This window comes from Puma concolor, chromosome C2 (genome assembly GCF_028749965.1).
Source record: "Puma concolor isolate L17-30 chromosome C2, mPumCon1.1.hap2, whole genome shotgun sequence".
Classification (NCBI taxonomy): domain Eukaryota; kingdom Metazoa; phylum Chordata; class Mammalia; order Carnivora; family Felidae; genus Puma; species Puma concolor.
Genome location: NC_141675.1, coordinates 93,915,554 through 93,931,207, shown reverse-complemented (window position 1 = coordinate 93,931,207; position 15,654 = coordinate 93,915,554). Strand labels below are relative to the sequence as shown.

At 36.2% G+C, this 15,654-nt stretch overlaps 1 protein-coding gene across 3 annotated transcripts in view; it reads right to left on the bottom strand.

Moving 5' to 3' along the window:
- Positions 1-15,654, bottom strand: part of GSK3B (glycogen synthase kinase 3 beta) — a 196,819-nt gene that overhangs the window by 125,878 nt on the left and 55,287 nt on the right. For all 3 annotated transcript variants that reach the window (XM_086675334.1, XM_025914130.2, XM_025914131.2), the window contains exon 2: positions 4,091-4,284. In XM_086675334.1, the coding sequence (XP_086531460.1) occupies positions 4,091-4,284 (194 nt within the window). The remainder of the gene's footprint in view (positions 1-4,090; positions 4,285-15,654) is intronic.

Sequence of the window (15,654 nt, the reverse complement as noted above, 5' to 3'; positions counted from 1 at the left end):
GAAACAGACCAAGTACATGTGGAAATTTAGCATGTAATAACCATAGCATCTCAAATCACTGGAGAAAAGATCGGCCTTTTAATAAACTGTACTGAACAACTAACCGGTTAATGATTGAGAAAGGATAAAATTACGGGGTGCCTGGGTGGCTCAGTCGGTTAGGCATCCAACTTTGGCTCAGGCCATGATCTAACAGCTTGTAGGTGTGAGCCCCATGTTGGGTTCTGTGCTGACAGCTCAGAGCCTGGAGCCTGCTTTGGATTCTGTGTCTCCCTCTCTCTCTGCCTCTCTCCTCCTCTCTCTCTCTCACAAAATAAATAAACGTAATAAAAAAAGTTTTTTTAAAGAAAGGATAAAATTATATCAGTAACTCATACCATACAGAGGCATAAACACCATAAACAAGAATAAACTTCAAACAGATCAGGGAATTTAAATGTAAAAAGTGAAACCTTGTAACTACCAAAAGAAAATATGGTTGAATTTCTCTTTAACCTGGGGAAAAGGCTTTTTACAAGGAAAGGCTTTATAAGGAAAAGGCTTTCTAATCATAAATTAAAATCCACATATGGGGCGCCTGGGTGGCTCAGTCGGTTAAGCATCTGACTTCGGCTCAGGTCATGATCTCACGGTCAGTGAGTTCGAGCCCCACGTCGGGCTCTGTGCCGACAGCTCAGAGCCTGGAACCCGTTTCAGATTCTGTGTCTCCCTCTCTCTCTGCCCCTCCCCTGTTCATGCTGTGTGTCTCTCTCTGTCTCAAAAATAAATAAACGTTAAAAAAAATTTTTTTTTTTTTAAATCCACATATGATAAAAGAAAAGAACAATAAATTCGACTGTATGGGGTAGTGGGAGACTTTCATATGGTATAAAAACAGAATATACAAGGTAAAAATACTCAATACATCACAGATAAAGAATAAATCTGTAATAAAGAACTCTTCAGAGTTGAGAGGAAAAGACCAAAAACTCGTTTAAAAAATGGACAAAAAGAAAAAAGAACAATTTACACATACAAAAACAAAACGGACCTTAAACAGATGGAAAGATGTTGAACTACATTCATAATAATGAGATTATAAATTAAAACTACAATGAGCTGCCATTTCTCACATATCAGATTGGCAAAAATTGAAAAACTTAGGCCAGGCAAGTTGTCCACGCTAAGGGGAAATAGGCACTCAAATGACCAAAGAGGATGCAAACTGATTCAACCATTATGGAGGGGAATTTAACAATATCAAACAAAATTACCTAAGTGTTTATGCTTTGACTCAGCAGTCTACCTCTCTTAATTTACTCTGAAGATACACATCTAATTAAAAAAATATATGAGAGAAGGTTTTTCATAGCAGCACTCTTGGAGATAAAAAAAATACTGAAAAGAAATGAAATATCCATACATACAAGAATGGTTGAATCAACTCTGGCATACTATGCAGCTAGATGAGAAAAATCTCTGAAATGATATGCAATGATTTCTAAGAACTATATCAAGAGAAAAGGCAAAGTGCAAAAGAGCTCCCTTAATAAATTACCTTTTATGTAAAAAAGAAGCCAAGAAAATTACACTTAATTGCTCACTTGTGCAAAAGAAACCCAGAAAAAATGAACCAAAACATAATGAGACTGGCTAGCTACAGGAAGCGAGTAGAAACAAAATACAGGGAATAGAGAAGAAATGGCACTTGTATATTTCTGATCTTTGGAACCATGTTAGTGTGTTTCACAGATAGAAAATATAATTTTTTAAAAAGTAAAAAAAAAAAAAACAAAAAACAAAAAACAAACAACAGGGTTAAAGTTCTAAGAAGGGATACATTCAGAAACAAATGAACCAAACTATTTCAAATGAATAAATAAACCACGCTAAAGGGAAAATTTTTAATTAAAAAAAAAAAAGCAAGAATACAAACACAAATACTTTCTAAACAGAATATATGGTTCTGATGCAGTGATGATAAAATGTTTAACAAAGCACTCTGGAGTCAGAATGCTTGATTCAAATACTTGCCCAATTTTCTACTTGCTAACTGTGTGACCCTGGACAAGTTAATTTATAATCTCTGTGCGTAAGTTTTCTTAGCCAAATAACAACAGTACCAATCTCACAGTACTAATGATAAGGCTCAAATAAAACTAATTATGTAAAAAGCTTAGGAGATCACTGGGTATATAACAAGAATTTGTTAAGTATTTGCTATCATCAATACTAATCCAAAACAAAAAACAAAAAACCAACCCACTGATTTTGTGGGTTTCCAGGAGATACATATAATAAAAATGGAGTCCTTGTCATGAAAAAATTTGGAATTTCCTAGTTTAGGGACAATAAGTGTTCAAGGAATTTAGAACAAAATCCATACGGCTGGCCGGAATCATCTGAGAAATTTCATAAAGGACAGGATTTAGATTAGCAAGAGAACGGGAGTGACAGAAAGGAAGCTAAATAAAAACCAATATATATTTCACGGACAGTAGCATAAAAGGTTTGGAAAGCTGAGTATTTGGAGATAAGACTACAGAAGTCCCTGAACACACTACTGAACTAGGCAGGCTTTATTTTCTAGACTCTGAGGAACCACAGAAGAATTGTGTGTAGGAGAAATAATGATCAACCTTAAGTGTGGGATTATTCTTGTGGTGGTATGCAGAAGATCAGAGGTAGAGTCTTACTAGTAGGTAAGCCAAATAATGGCAAGGGCCTGACTAGACTACTAGTGATGAAAAAAGGAAAGAAGGCACAAATCATCAAGGCAGTAAAGAAAAAAAATCAATGCAGGGTGACAAGTGGATATGAGATATGAGAGACCAGAAAAGTCTGAATGACAAAGCGAATGACATTAGAAGGAAAAAGCAAAAAGGAATGGGAAGCAACAGAAAGGATTTCCACCAGGTCTCAAAAGTCAGATCAGAATTAAGCAAGAAGCCCTTGCAATGTGAGATACCAGATATCAATATCCAGTGGGCATTTGGCAACATGGGACTAGTACTTAGGAGAGAGAGTGAGTACTGAAGACAAAAGGTGTAACAATTTTTTTTCCTAAAAAACCTCTTTAGAATGTTTGAGACACTCTAGAGCAATAAAGATAGTAGACTCTGTGCTATTTCAGAGCAGTGATCATCTCTTATTTATTTTTATAGCCCTTCATGTTTGGCATACTTATTAGTACAGGGGAGACTCTCAGTAAGATGTTGCAGAGGTGGCAGAAGTAGAGAAGAGAACAGAGCTGCATGGCTTGTTAATGGCAGAACATACGTTAGAGCCCAGATCTTTTGACTCTCTACACTATACCATAACATAGAGATGACCTTTCAACATTCATGCATAGGATCCCCTAAAGAGCTGGTGTAAGAAATGAAAATAAACTGTTTCTCAGAGTAGACTGAAGAAAGACATAAGAAAATAGCAAAGAAAAGTCAGTTACTGGGGAAAAAAATGATAGTGTTGCATTACAGATTCAAAGGAAATTTTAAGAAAGGAGGCATAGTCAATAGTCAAATGACCAAACACTACAGGTACTATTTCTCTGGTCTCCTACACCAATGAGACCCTAGGCAAGGAGAGGTCACTTTTTTTTTTTTTTTTTTTAATTAATTTTTTTTTTTTAATTTTTTTTTTTCAACGTTTATTTATTTTTGGGACAGAGAGAGACAGAGCATGAACGGGGGAGGGGCAGAGAGAGAGGGAGACACAGAATCGGAAACAGGCTCCAGGCTCTGAGCCATCAGCCCAGAGCCTGACGCGGGGCTCGAACTCACGGACCGCGAGATCGTGACCTGGCTGAAGTCGGATGCTTAACCGACTGCGCCACCCAGGCGCCCCGAGAGGTCACTTTTTAAAAGTATAAATTAAGAATTTTAATCTACCTTTCACAGCATTTTAAAATCATATATCACTTAAGGCAGTGGTTCAAAAATAATATTGCAATCTTTAGTAACTTATCTCTACAAAATACACAAGAGAAAATACAGTGTCTACAATAAATCTGCACAGTAAATGAAATTTGAAGCAAAAAGAAATGATTAGAAAAAATACTCATTCACATCAACTGATAGCAACAAAATGCATGAAATACCAAAGGTCTTACCTTAAATCTCTTGTCTTGCAATACTTTCTTGATGGCAACCAGTTCTCCTGAATCACAAAGTTTGGCTTGATATACCACACCAAATGACCCATTTCCAATCACTTTAGTGTCTGTATAGCTGACTTCTTGTGGCCTATCGGGACCCTGCCCAGGAGTTGCCACCACTGTGGTTACCTTGCTGCCATCTTTGTCTCCTAAAAGAAACAAGAGACAGAAAAATGAGAACTGTAAAGAATTAAACAGACAAAATTGCTGAAGTACACAATAGTTTACATAGTAAACTATGTTTTTTACTACAAATCATTTTTAAATGCTCATCTTAGTTTATTGTATAGAATTACTTCAACTATTTGTTTCAATTTGTAAGTAACTTTTTAACCACCATTTATTTAGTCATTCTGTAGACTAGACATCATGCTTAGTTTACATATGGGGATTTATTTAATGAAAACAATCACCCCATGAAGTATATAATACTGTTTCCATACAAAACTAATGGAAATAATGTTAAATTTGCTGAAGGTCAAAAGTCAAATGGTGGACCCTGGGTTTGAATCCCATCTGTTCTTTCTAAAGAAGGCCCTAGTTCTTTTCTCAAGGCTTCCTTATTTTACTTGAAAATAAATACTACTGAAAACATCTAAATATGTTGACTCTATTCAGACCATTCTGCCTTTAGGAAGGTAAGGCTTTGAGTTTTTCTTTCTCTGCATCTTACTTCTTTTTAAGAAAATCAACTATCTCTTAGAGAAAGGTCAAATGGGGAAAAGGAACATGGGAAAGAGTATTAATTTGGAGTAAGAAAAGAAAAACCAAACCTATTCTGAACTGAGTGAGCCTCATTCATAAGTAGCTCACTGGTTCTGTGGTCTCTGCCCACTCAATAGCTCTTGCCTTATCTTCTGTGCCTTCCCACCCTTCCCAGTAACAATCTAAAGACTCTTCAATTCAAGCTCAAGAGCCACCTCTTATTGCCTAGGCAGAGTTCACAATCATCTTGGGTCTCTGAACTCTTAAACTATTCTAAACCATACTATGCTACCTAGAACCTGATTCTAAAGAGTTTTAAATTGTTCTTTTAGTGATTTCAGAATACACAGAGATTCTACTGAGTACAATCATTGGTAAGTAGCAAGTATGACTTGTGCTTCTCTCTTCCCTGACAAATCTGAAACCAAATCTCAGTACATCCAAGTCCTTAGGCTCACTGACTAAACTGCACTTTTTCCGTTTGTTTCTTCTTCTACTCTTCCATTATATCAATTTTATTTGTATGATGCTAACTGAATTCATACTAACCTAATAAAAGAAAAAAATGTAGTTTTTAACTCTAGATACCAAGCCAAGATTTTGAAGTATTCACTTGAACCTCACATATAAAAAAATATATATTAATCTCATTTTCCAATGGTTTGAGTGTTTTTTCCCAAAATAAAATTACCAGGTAAATGAATATCCAAATGTTAGTAGCACATTTAACCAATATGTATAGCCATTTTAGTTCACAAAGGTACTAATATTAAAAAAAAAAAAAAAAAACACACACACACACTAAGTGGTATCTGTGACTAATTAATGCTCCTGTTTATAAGGCAGCCTTCCTGACAGACACAAAAGCAATGAAGGATTCCTACATAAGATAGCAAGGTAAATTACAGGCAGTCTACATTATATATTATATCATGGCTAACTACCTTAAATATGTAGGGTTTTGGTTCTAAGGTATAACGCCCAACAGATATGACAGCACAAATCTAACACCACTTGTAGAAAGGTAACTCAAATCTTGTCAACACCAACATTTTTATTCACAACAGTATTATATGTACTTTAAATACATGCAAATCCCAGCACAAGTCAATACATATACAGTAGTTCTCAATGCTTTCAAATGATCCCTTCACATTTCACTTCCTAGTAAAATAAATCTAATATATTTGCAAAACCTAGTTTAATCAAATCTCAATTCTAAATCATCATGCTCAATTCCCCCAAATATTCCATATCACTTTCACTTTTGAGCATGTTAATGTTAACTACAACTTTTCAGGTTGACTATAAACCTTAATGTAAGTTATTTTCTTCTTCATTTGTAAAATAAACCTATCTTTACTTGTAACATTCCTCTAAAGACAGAATCACAGTCTTCTGACCTTAAACTCAAAATGAAGAGATCTAGAAGGTTAGATTCAGGAAAGATTAAAATTCAAGGTACTGAACACATTTTCTTACAATCCAATTGTCCAAAGAAAATAAAAAACAGAATTGATTTCAAACAGTCCAACCAACTCTTCCCTAGATCATCCAAGTCAAAACCGTATCACCAAAAACTATATATTTCAAGGACTATGAATAATTTCACTGAACAGGTTGCTTGCAAAATCTCACACGTCTAATCCACAAAACAAAGCATCATTATTTTTAAAATAAATTAACAGATTTTAAGAATGGCTGTTGCATTCCACAACTTTAACTGAAAACAAAAGCTGTCTGAGGCATAAACAAAAATTATGCTTTTCTACTGTATAACCATATTTCAATAAAGAAAACAGTAGCCACAGCTTTGTACTTGCTTTCAGTAGAGAACTTAAAACAATATAAGCATGTGTAATGACTTTCCTTACTTGCCTCTTTAGGTTGCATTTCTCCACATTTCAGAAAAATGGTTTGTTTCAGGGTTTCAAGAATCAGCTATGAAAGATATCCATCAGAACCCTGAGATTTTTTTTTTTTTAGCTTCATTTTAGAGATGGAGAGATAGTGTGAGAGTGCGCACGCGCGTGAGTGGGGGAGGAGCAGAGAGACAGGTAGACACAGAATCCAAAGCAGGCTCCTCCAGGCTCTGAGCTGTCAGCACAGAGCCCAAAGTGGGGCTCAAACTCATAAATTATGAGATCATGACCAGAACTGAAGTCAGATGCCCAACCTACTGAGCCACCCACGCGCCCCAGAACCCTGGGATTTAAAATCTCTTCAAATCAACTATTAGGCCTGGGTAATGCCTAACATCTAATCGTGCTTTTTCTCATATGCAAATTATAATGCATAAATGAAGTAATTCTGCAAAAATATTAAAGCAGGGTAGAAAGATAAATAGATAGGTACTACAGATGCTATCACTGGAAGAGACTTTTAAGTCTTAAGGCCTCTTAGTGTTAAATTATGATTGGATATGGACAAGGACCAATCCTTTCACCTTCTTATATATCTAGTTAAAAAAAAAAAAAAACGACTTACTATCTCAGCAGAAATTGAAGATTCACTCTATTCTCTTTCGAGCAGTTACAGAAAATGCTGAGAACTCTTATGGGCTACATTCTCTACTAATATGAAATCTCTAAGTATAACACGAACGATGGTTCTCAGGCTTTCTACCTCAAGCATTCTGGAATTTCTATTCAGAATGCTTCATCGGAGATCCGAAATAGCAGAGCTGTAAAAAATGGCAAGATAATACTGGGGATGACTTGGCATGAGTATTAGGAGCACATGGGGCAGTCAGCAGCTAATGTGCCAAGGAAAAGCATGCCACCATTTGGCATTGTAATTTGCCGACTTAGCAATAAAATAGCTGTATAAAATTTCACTGTATATCCATCCAGTTCATTGTTTTATCTACTCTAATACTTACAATAAATGTAGGGATACATTATAATAATGTTTACTATGCAAATGAGGAAAGTAAAACTAAGAGATGAAAGCTCTGAGTAGCAAGAATTCTTCCCTTGCCTCATCCTCTGCTATATTTTACAACCTTCCTACTACAGCTGAAAGACTTTAACTTCATATACTATTGCCCCCCCCCCCGCAAGAAGCAGATGTTTCCGAAAATATAAAAAGATCAGCTCCAAAGTAGTAAGAAATAAAAGAATAAATGATAATCTGTTACAGATTTCAGGCCTCAATCATTCACTTATTAATAGCTAAAGAGCTATTTTCCAAAATACTTTGGTAACCTTCGATTTCAAAACTTATCCCAAAGCAAAAGCACATGGAAAACAAAAATGTAAAATAATCGATTCAGTGATGTTCAAACAATTTAACATTTGCTACCAGAAATTGTATAATTTTCCATCTTAGCAACAGAGCATTATAAAGCACTGCTACCAAGAGGCCGAAATCCTGATGAAAAACTGGAAAGCAATAAATCTCCCTCATTTAAAAAAAAAAAAAAGTCACCACTCTGCCCAATGCTATATTTCTCAGAATGCATGGCATAGTGAGTCTCATACCAATTACAACAAAACTAGTCTCCAAAAATGCAGTACAACAACAGAACAGTTGGGAACAGCTTAGCTCCAGGAGGCTTTGTCTCCTGCCAGAGGACTCCTGGGATCCTCTATTACAATTAAAATTCACTCAGGAGGTATAAACTTCCTATTATAATTAGAAAATAGAATTAAATCCCCTACTCTTTACCACAATAAATAAATCTTAAATATATAAACCACAATAGACTCCTTATAAAGCAACGGAAAGATGATATACAAGAGAATAACCACTTTCTATTGAAGGCTGTTATATATATAGAATACAATTTTTTAAAAGCCTTAGGCATATCCTAAAATAATATGTGTGACCTAGTATCCAACCTCTCAAACATAGGTTTGTACCTTGTAAGCAACAGCTCATGGTTACATTTTTTTAAGCATCCAAGTGTGGAGTGAGCATCCCCAAACCGAAAGGCCACTTCAAGCATGTTTAAATATTTAGGAGGTATCTGACACTGACATCCTAATTTTCTATGAATGATAAATCTCATTCATATTTTAGCCATTTGATTTGATGTTTAAGATTTAATTTTTTTTAATGTTTATTTATTTTTTTAAAAAAAAATTTTTTTTTTCAACGTTTATTTATTTTTGGGACAGAGAGAGACAGAGCATGAACGGGGGAGGGGCAGAGAGAGAGGGAGACACAGAATCGGAAACAGGCTCCAGGCTCTGAGCCATCAGCCCAGAGCCTGACGCGGGGCTTGAACTCACGGACCGCGAGATCGTGACCTGGTTGAAGTCGGACGCTTAACCGACTGCGCCACCCAGGCGCCCCAATGTTTATTTATTTTTGAGAGGGGAGGTGCAAGGGAAGGGCAGAGAGACAGAGAGGGAGACACAGAATCTGAACCTGGCTCCAGGCTCCCACTGGGAGCCCAAACCCCATGAACCATGAGATCAAGACCTGAGGTAAAGTCGGGCGATTGAGCCATCCAGACGCCCCATGATGTTTCATAAGATTTAGAGCTGAGGAAAAGCAACAACTACACTTTCTGTGAGGCTTATAGAGATGTTAACAAGTCATACTGAACAAAGTCAATGACTGTCTAACAATTTCCTTTAACTCAAAAATAACCTCTCTCTACAGAAATAACAAAGTTAAAAGTCTGGAACAAAAACCCAGAGAAACCAGCATACTACTTGTGACAAGGAAGGTATGAAGTATTGTTAAGAATTTACTTTGTTTTGGGGCGCCTGGGTGGCTCAGTGGGTTAAGCGTCCGACTTCAGCTCAGGTCACGAACTCACGGTCCGTGAGTTCGAGCCCCGCGTCGGGCTCTGGGCTGATGGCTCAGAGCCTACAGCCTGCTTCCAATTCTGTGTCTCCCTCTCTCTCTGCCCCTCCCACGTTCATGCTCTGTCTCTCTGTCTCAAAAATAAACATTAAAAAAAATTTTTTTTAAAAAGAATTTATTTTGTTTTATTTAGTTTTATTTAACAACAGTACTAGTAGGGTAAACACACTGCCTATGCTTCTCCATCCCAAAGAGAAGTAACAGCTATTTTTACATATGTTTAACAATAACACGGCAAAACTCTATCAAAAAATATTATATAAATTACTCAAAAGAATCAAAACGAACATCAATTTCAGGCATGATTAAGATAGTCTGAAGTGGAAACACTGACTACTGTCAAACTTTCAAGTTTTGATCTCAAAGTTCAAATACTTTTTGTCCTAAGTAACTCGCTAAGGAACATCTATTAAGGCAAGATCTTCACAAAACATGAAAACTTGTTTAAAAACATGAAAAAAGCATAAAAATAAGCAAAAGAAATAGAAAGTAAGGAACTGAGGTCCACAGAATCAGAGGTGAGCAAATTCAAAAATAAACTTGTCGTGAAATAGGGACTCGACTCTATGATGTGGAAGCTCTAGCCAGAGTGCATCTGCTCACAACCCCAGAGCAAAACTATGAAGAAAGGAACGCCAATCAAGCACTTCAATCAAGCACTTCAATCAGCTAGATCAACCCCAATGGCCAAGAGCATGATATAAATTTAAAGGCAATTTCTATGAAACCTTGATATGCTAAAAATCTTTCCAGCAGAGACATTTCCCTGAGACATCATTCATTTCCACATGATTCTATCTAGAGGACTGAGAAAAATAAAACAAAAGAATTGCTATCATTTCTTTTGAAGACAGAGTAAACAAATGGAGAGGCAGGGAAAACAAAACGGACAGATGTTACACATGGGCTGGCTTTGGACACGTTTCCCTATATATCACTTCTAGAAATAGAAAGGAAAAACAGAGTGGCGGAGGATAAAGATGAGACAGAAGACTCCAAAGTCCCTGGCAGCACAGTAATACATTTTTAATCAAAGGAATATACCACGTAAATGGGATTAACAAGCATCAATTCTGAAAAACCGTAAAACTCCCCTTAAGAAAAAAAATTTGGTCAAGTTTTTTGCTAGAGATATATTGTATTATATGGACTCAGAAGTCATATCAAGGTCTGAAGTACATATTCTACCACTTAGTATCTATAAAATGGAGATAGCAGCTACTTTGTAAGTCTGCTATGATGATTAATAGGTTAAGCATTTTTTTAAGTGCATGCCCCACAGAGGGTGCTCAACAAATTATAGTTTCTCTGACCTTTGAATTATTGGCAGTGGAAATGAAAAAAAAAAAAAATTCTTTTGCCCTGCTATGCTCTTTTAACATGTGGTATATGCTCTTCTACAGTGCTTATCACAATGTTCTATAATTATTAAGAGTCTGAGCCCCTCACTTGACTAAGGAGTTCTTAGGAAAGCCAGACATTATCTGAATCATACACCTTTCTCTAGCACTTATTAACACAGGGTTTGGCACAAGGCAGGTGCTCAGCAAAGGTCTGCTGTTGAATTTCTGTACAATTACTCCAGCACAATTGTCAGGATTTGGGAACTGACTACTTTGTGTTAAACTTTAAGCAGTGCTTTTGCTTCTTCTTATGCTTACCATTGATCAGATACAACTCCCTAGGTACAAATGGTCTTACCAGTAGTAAAACAGAATGAAGGGTTTACTGCAAATATGGTGATAACATGCAGCCAAACAAATGACCCAATGTGCCACATTTGTATTTATTTATAGGTAGGAGAATTAGTCTGTTTCATATCTCTTTTCCAAATAATTCTGGTTTTTTGAGGCATTAATATGCAGCAATGGATAAGAACTGGGCAGGGGACACCTCTTGAGGTCTTAAGTTCAATTTGTATCAGTCTATATGTAAGTATATTCTTTGAGTACCATTTTACAGTTTGTAAGAACCTCTCACAGAAGACAGAAGAATTACCTGGGACAGTTTACTGAAAATAGAATGTCACCCCTAAAGAGACTCAGTAGGTCTGCAATGCAGCTCAGAAAATTGCATTTTTAATAAGTACTCCTTCTAATTCTTAATGCAGTTCCAATGACCGTACTTTGAGAAAGAACCATAATACTATTGAAACCCTACAACAACCTTGTGACATACCCACGATAATCATTTAACAACTGGAAGAAACTGGAGTACCTGGGTGGCTCAGTCCGACCCCAGCTCAGGTCATGATCTCATAGTTTGTGAGTTCCAGCCCAGGGTCAGGCTCTGTTCTGACAGCTCAGAGCCTGTAACCTGCATGGGATTCTGTGTCTCCCTCTCTCTCTGCCCCTCCCCCTCTAATGCTCTGTCCCTCAAAAATGAATAAATGTTAAAAAAAAAAAATATTGGAAGAAACTAAGGTAACTGAAAAGGTTTCATAACTTACCCGAAGTAACTCCCTTGGTTGCACCCACAGGATTCAGAACTAAAACCTGCACCCTACAATGTTACTTTGCTTTAAATCCATGCTAAAAAACAACACAGGCGTTGAGGTCCCAAAATCAACTTTCTATTTTCAGCAGAACTGAAAATTTGAAATACTTTACAAAAGGTTCTGAGGTATCTATCGCAAAAGTATATATCTCAAAAGTTTTAACTCAAAATATCCATAGTCCTTTTGAACTAATTTTAATTGACTCAAAATGTTTCTCTTCTCTCAAAAACCTAATTTTACTTTAAACCAAACAAACCAAAAACCAGAATGAATCCTGCCAATTTTCAACAGCCTGAACTTAAATATTATTTTACTTTTGAACCATGACCTGGAATCAAGCATATTTTTCCTCTGACTCCAGTGAATTGGAGTAAAATTAAACCAAACCCCAAATGAATAAATATTTCACTTGGTCTTAAACCCTCACTTGAAACAATATCAAGATGCATTTTAGAGACAGGTTTATTTTCCATGAAAGTCTAAAAGGCTTGCAGGATGTGTATAAGAACTTCAACTTTTAGGAATTTACATTAGAATATTTAAGTTTTAAATATATTTGTCTGTTTGATTTACAAACTGCCCAAATTTGGGGGAGGGAGATTGGAATAAGGGGTATATTTAAATTTTTCTTAATGAGGAAGTTTATCATATGACAAAAATGAATATGTATATGGTACATGAGTAGAAAGAGTAAATGGAAAACACTTAGACAAAAGAAATAAATAATTACTTTACAAAACACACTCACTGATCCAGTGGTCACACTTCTGACAACTTGAGTCTTGAGCAGCAACAAGTCCACAAGAAAGCCAGAAAACAAGCCCTAACAAAGCTGATATATTTTATTTTAGCCTTTAAGTGAGTGTAAAATTCATATCAACACTCTACATTTTTTTAAATGAACTAGGTCTTTTCTCAGCCTGCCAGATACCCCCATTATCCTCAATACTGCCTTCCGACAACGCAGATCCCTGCAATGTAACAGCGCACTGCCTTGCTTTCCCCTGAACTATGCACCGAAGTTATCCCCACCTGTAAATTCAAATTGCTTTTCCTACAGCACAGTATACAAATTTACACACATTTTTACACACATTTTAAAGTGGAGGTTATAAAACTAAAATTTTCTGTTAAATTTCAAACACTGGTGCAGGAAAGAAGGCAGGATGGGATTTCTTTTCCCCAGAAGACTTGCTTATTCTCAACTGGTCCAATATGCTTTAGATATTATCCAATCTATGAGGGCAACAATCATGTTTATCACATGTTTATTGCTGTAGCCCCATGTTATGCTTTATGCACATAGGCTGTAAAATATTAACTTATTTATAGGTGAATGAATTCATCCAAGATTCCACTCTACTTTGGAAACCACTAAATGTCTAAAAGTCACTAAAGAAAGAACCTCTAACTACTCTTCTAAGATGACACAGGACTCTTATCAACACTTCTCAAAATGGTTGGGTCATTCAATAGAGAAGAAAATGCAAACACAAAATTCAGAGATTTGACAATCACCACACATGACCATCACTCATCATCATTACATAGTAACAAATTATGAATCACTTTACAGTTTATAAGCATGTTTACACCCATTACCTCACTTTAGCCAGGCAATAGTCCTATGAGGGAGGTAGAACCAATACTAAATGGAGAAAAGAGAACTGAAGTTCAAAAGATAAGTAAAACTGCTCTAGCTTATACAGTAATATTGAAAATTACAACCCAGTTCCTCCAACTCCCGAGTTTAGTACATTTTCCAATACCAAAAATAGAAGGAAACAAATCAAGCCATCTACTTCTATTCCAAAATAGTCACAAAAATAGCTGTCCAGTATAACCATACATTTTAAGTAAATGTCCTCACATTTTTTAATATGTACTGCAAAAATATCTTTTACTATAAAACTGCTTCATTTTGTCTGAGATATAAGGTTACCTGAGAGACAAATCATCTAAATTGAGTACAAGAAGAGTTGGAATTCTGAGGAAAATCAAATCAATGAACTGACAACAAACATTTAAGCACCTGAGCAGATGTATCAGAATACAAAGTAATAATCCACTGGTTAACAGCTGCTAACATTTTGCTGGCATACAAAGAGCATTTCCTGCTTTTTTTTTAGACTGGTTTATTCTAAATAAGAAATACTGGGATCTGAAAAAGCAGGAAAGCATGATTTTTCTAATCAATAAACAGAAAAAGGAATGTGAAGACTAAATCTCTCTACATCACAATCTCCCGCCTACATTATTCTACTTTTCAGAAGTTTAAAGATAATAGAAGATGAAGAACAAGAAGAAAAAGAAGAATTCAATTTATTATTTTAAAAATACCCCACTGGCGCGCCTGAGTGGCTCAGTCGGTTAAGCATCTGATTCAGCTCAAGTCATGATCTCATGGTTTGTGGGTCTGAGCCCCGGGTCCAGCTCTGTGCTGACAGCTCCGAGCCTGCAGCCGCTTTGAATTCTGTCCTCTCTCTCTCTCTGCCCCTTCCCGGCTTGTGCTCTCTTTCAAAAATAAATAAACATTTAAAAATTTTTTAAAAATACTCCAATGTATACAATTATTTGGGTGGTGGTTGCTGTTCCACATCATGAAAAACTCTGAAATATATGCATATATAAACACCAAAATAGCTCACTATTCCTCATACCTAGTTCTAAACAGCTTCCAAAGATACTCAGGAGCACCTACTGACCAATACAAGGATGTCTAACCCAGCACACTTACCATCTTCTCTCTCCCCCAACAGGAATCCTCATATTGTTAACACTGTCCCCTCCCCTTAAGCCTGCATTATTCTTCTGTCAATTAAATCCACCTCAGGCAACATCCTAGGGTTTTCCATCGTCTTTTTTTTTTTTTTTTTCCCCTCTCAAATCTTAGAGGAAAATTTTTCTCTCTTCCCTACTCTCTTCATTCCACTCAAGAGCTGGGGTGCAGTGGCGGGGGGGGGGGGGGGGAAGGACAGGACCCCTTAACCACAGCTGGTAAGCAAAAGGATAGCACTTCTGCTCTATACCAGTCAAGAGAAAGTTAAAAGCCATGAGTTGAAAAGCCAATGCCATCAACCTATAAAGCTCCTGAAAGTAACCAGAAAGATCTGTCAGCATCACACAAGTCTCTATCTATTCCTTATCCCCCTCAAATTAAATCTTTTTATCTATCAACTACCAGTATTCAAGAGAATTTTTCAAAACTAGTTTTAGGGTTTTTTAATAGTTTTGTTAAATTAATACCCCTGCAATATTATTGTTTACTATTATTTTTCACTATAAATATGTAGCTCTCTGAGCTAATTATGGCTTAGGCTTTTGTAGAATAGCCTGCCTAGCACCTAGCCATTTTTATTTTACATACTTAACAAAACTTTCAAAGGAAAAATATGTTCTAATTTCCCCCAAAACAAGTGATGAACTTTTAGAATACAATTTATTTACAGGTTAAGACTTTTCTGTATAATCTTGGTGGAAAATACACCTAAGATATTAC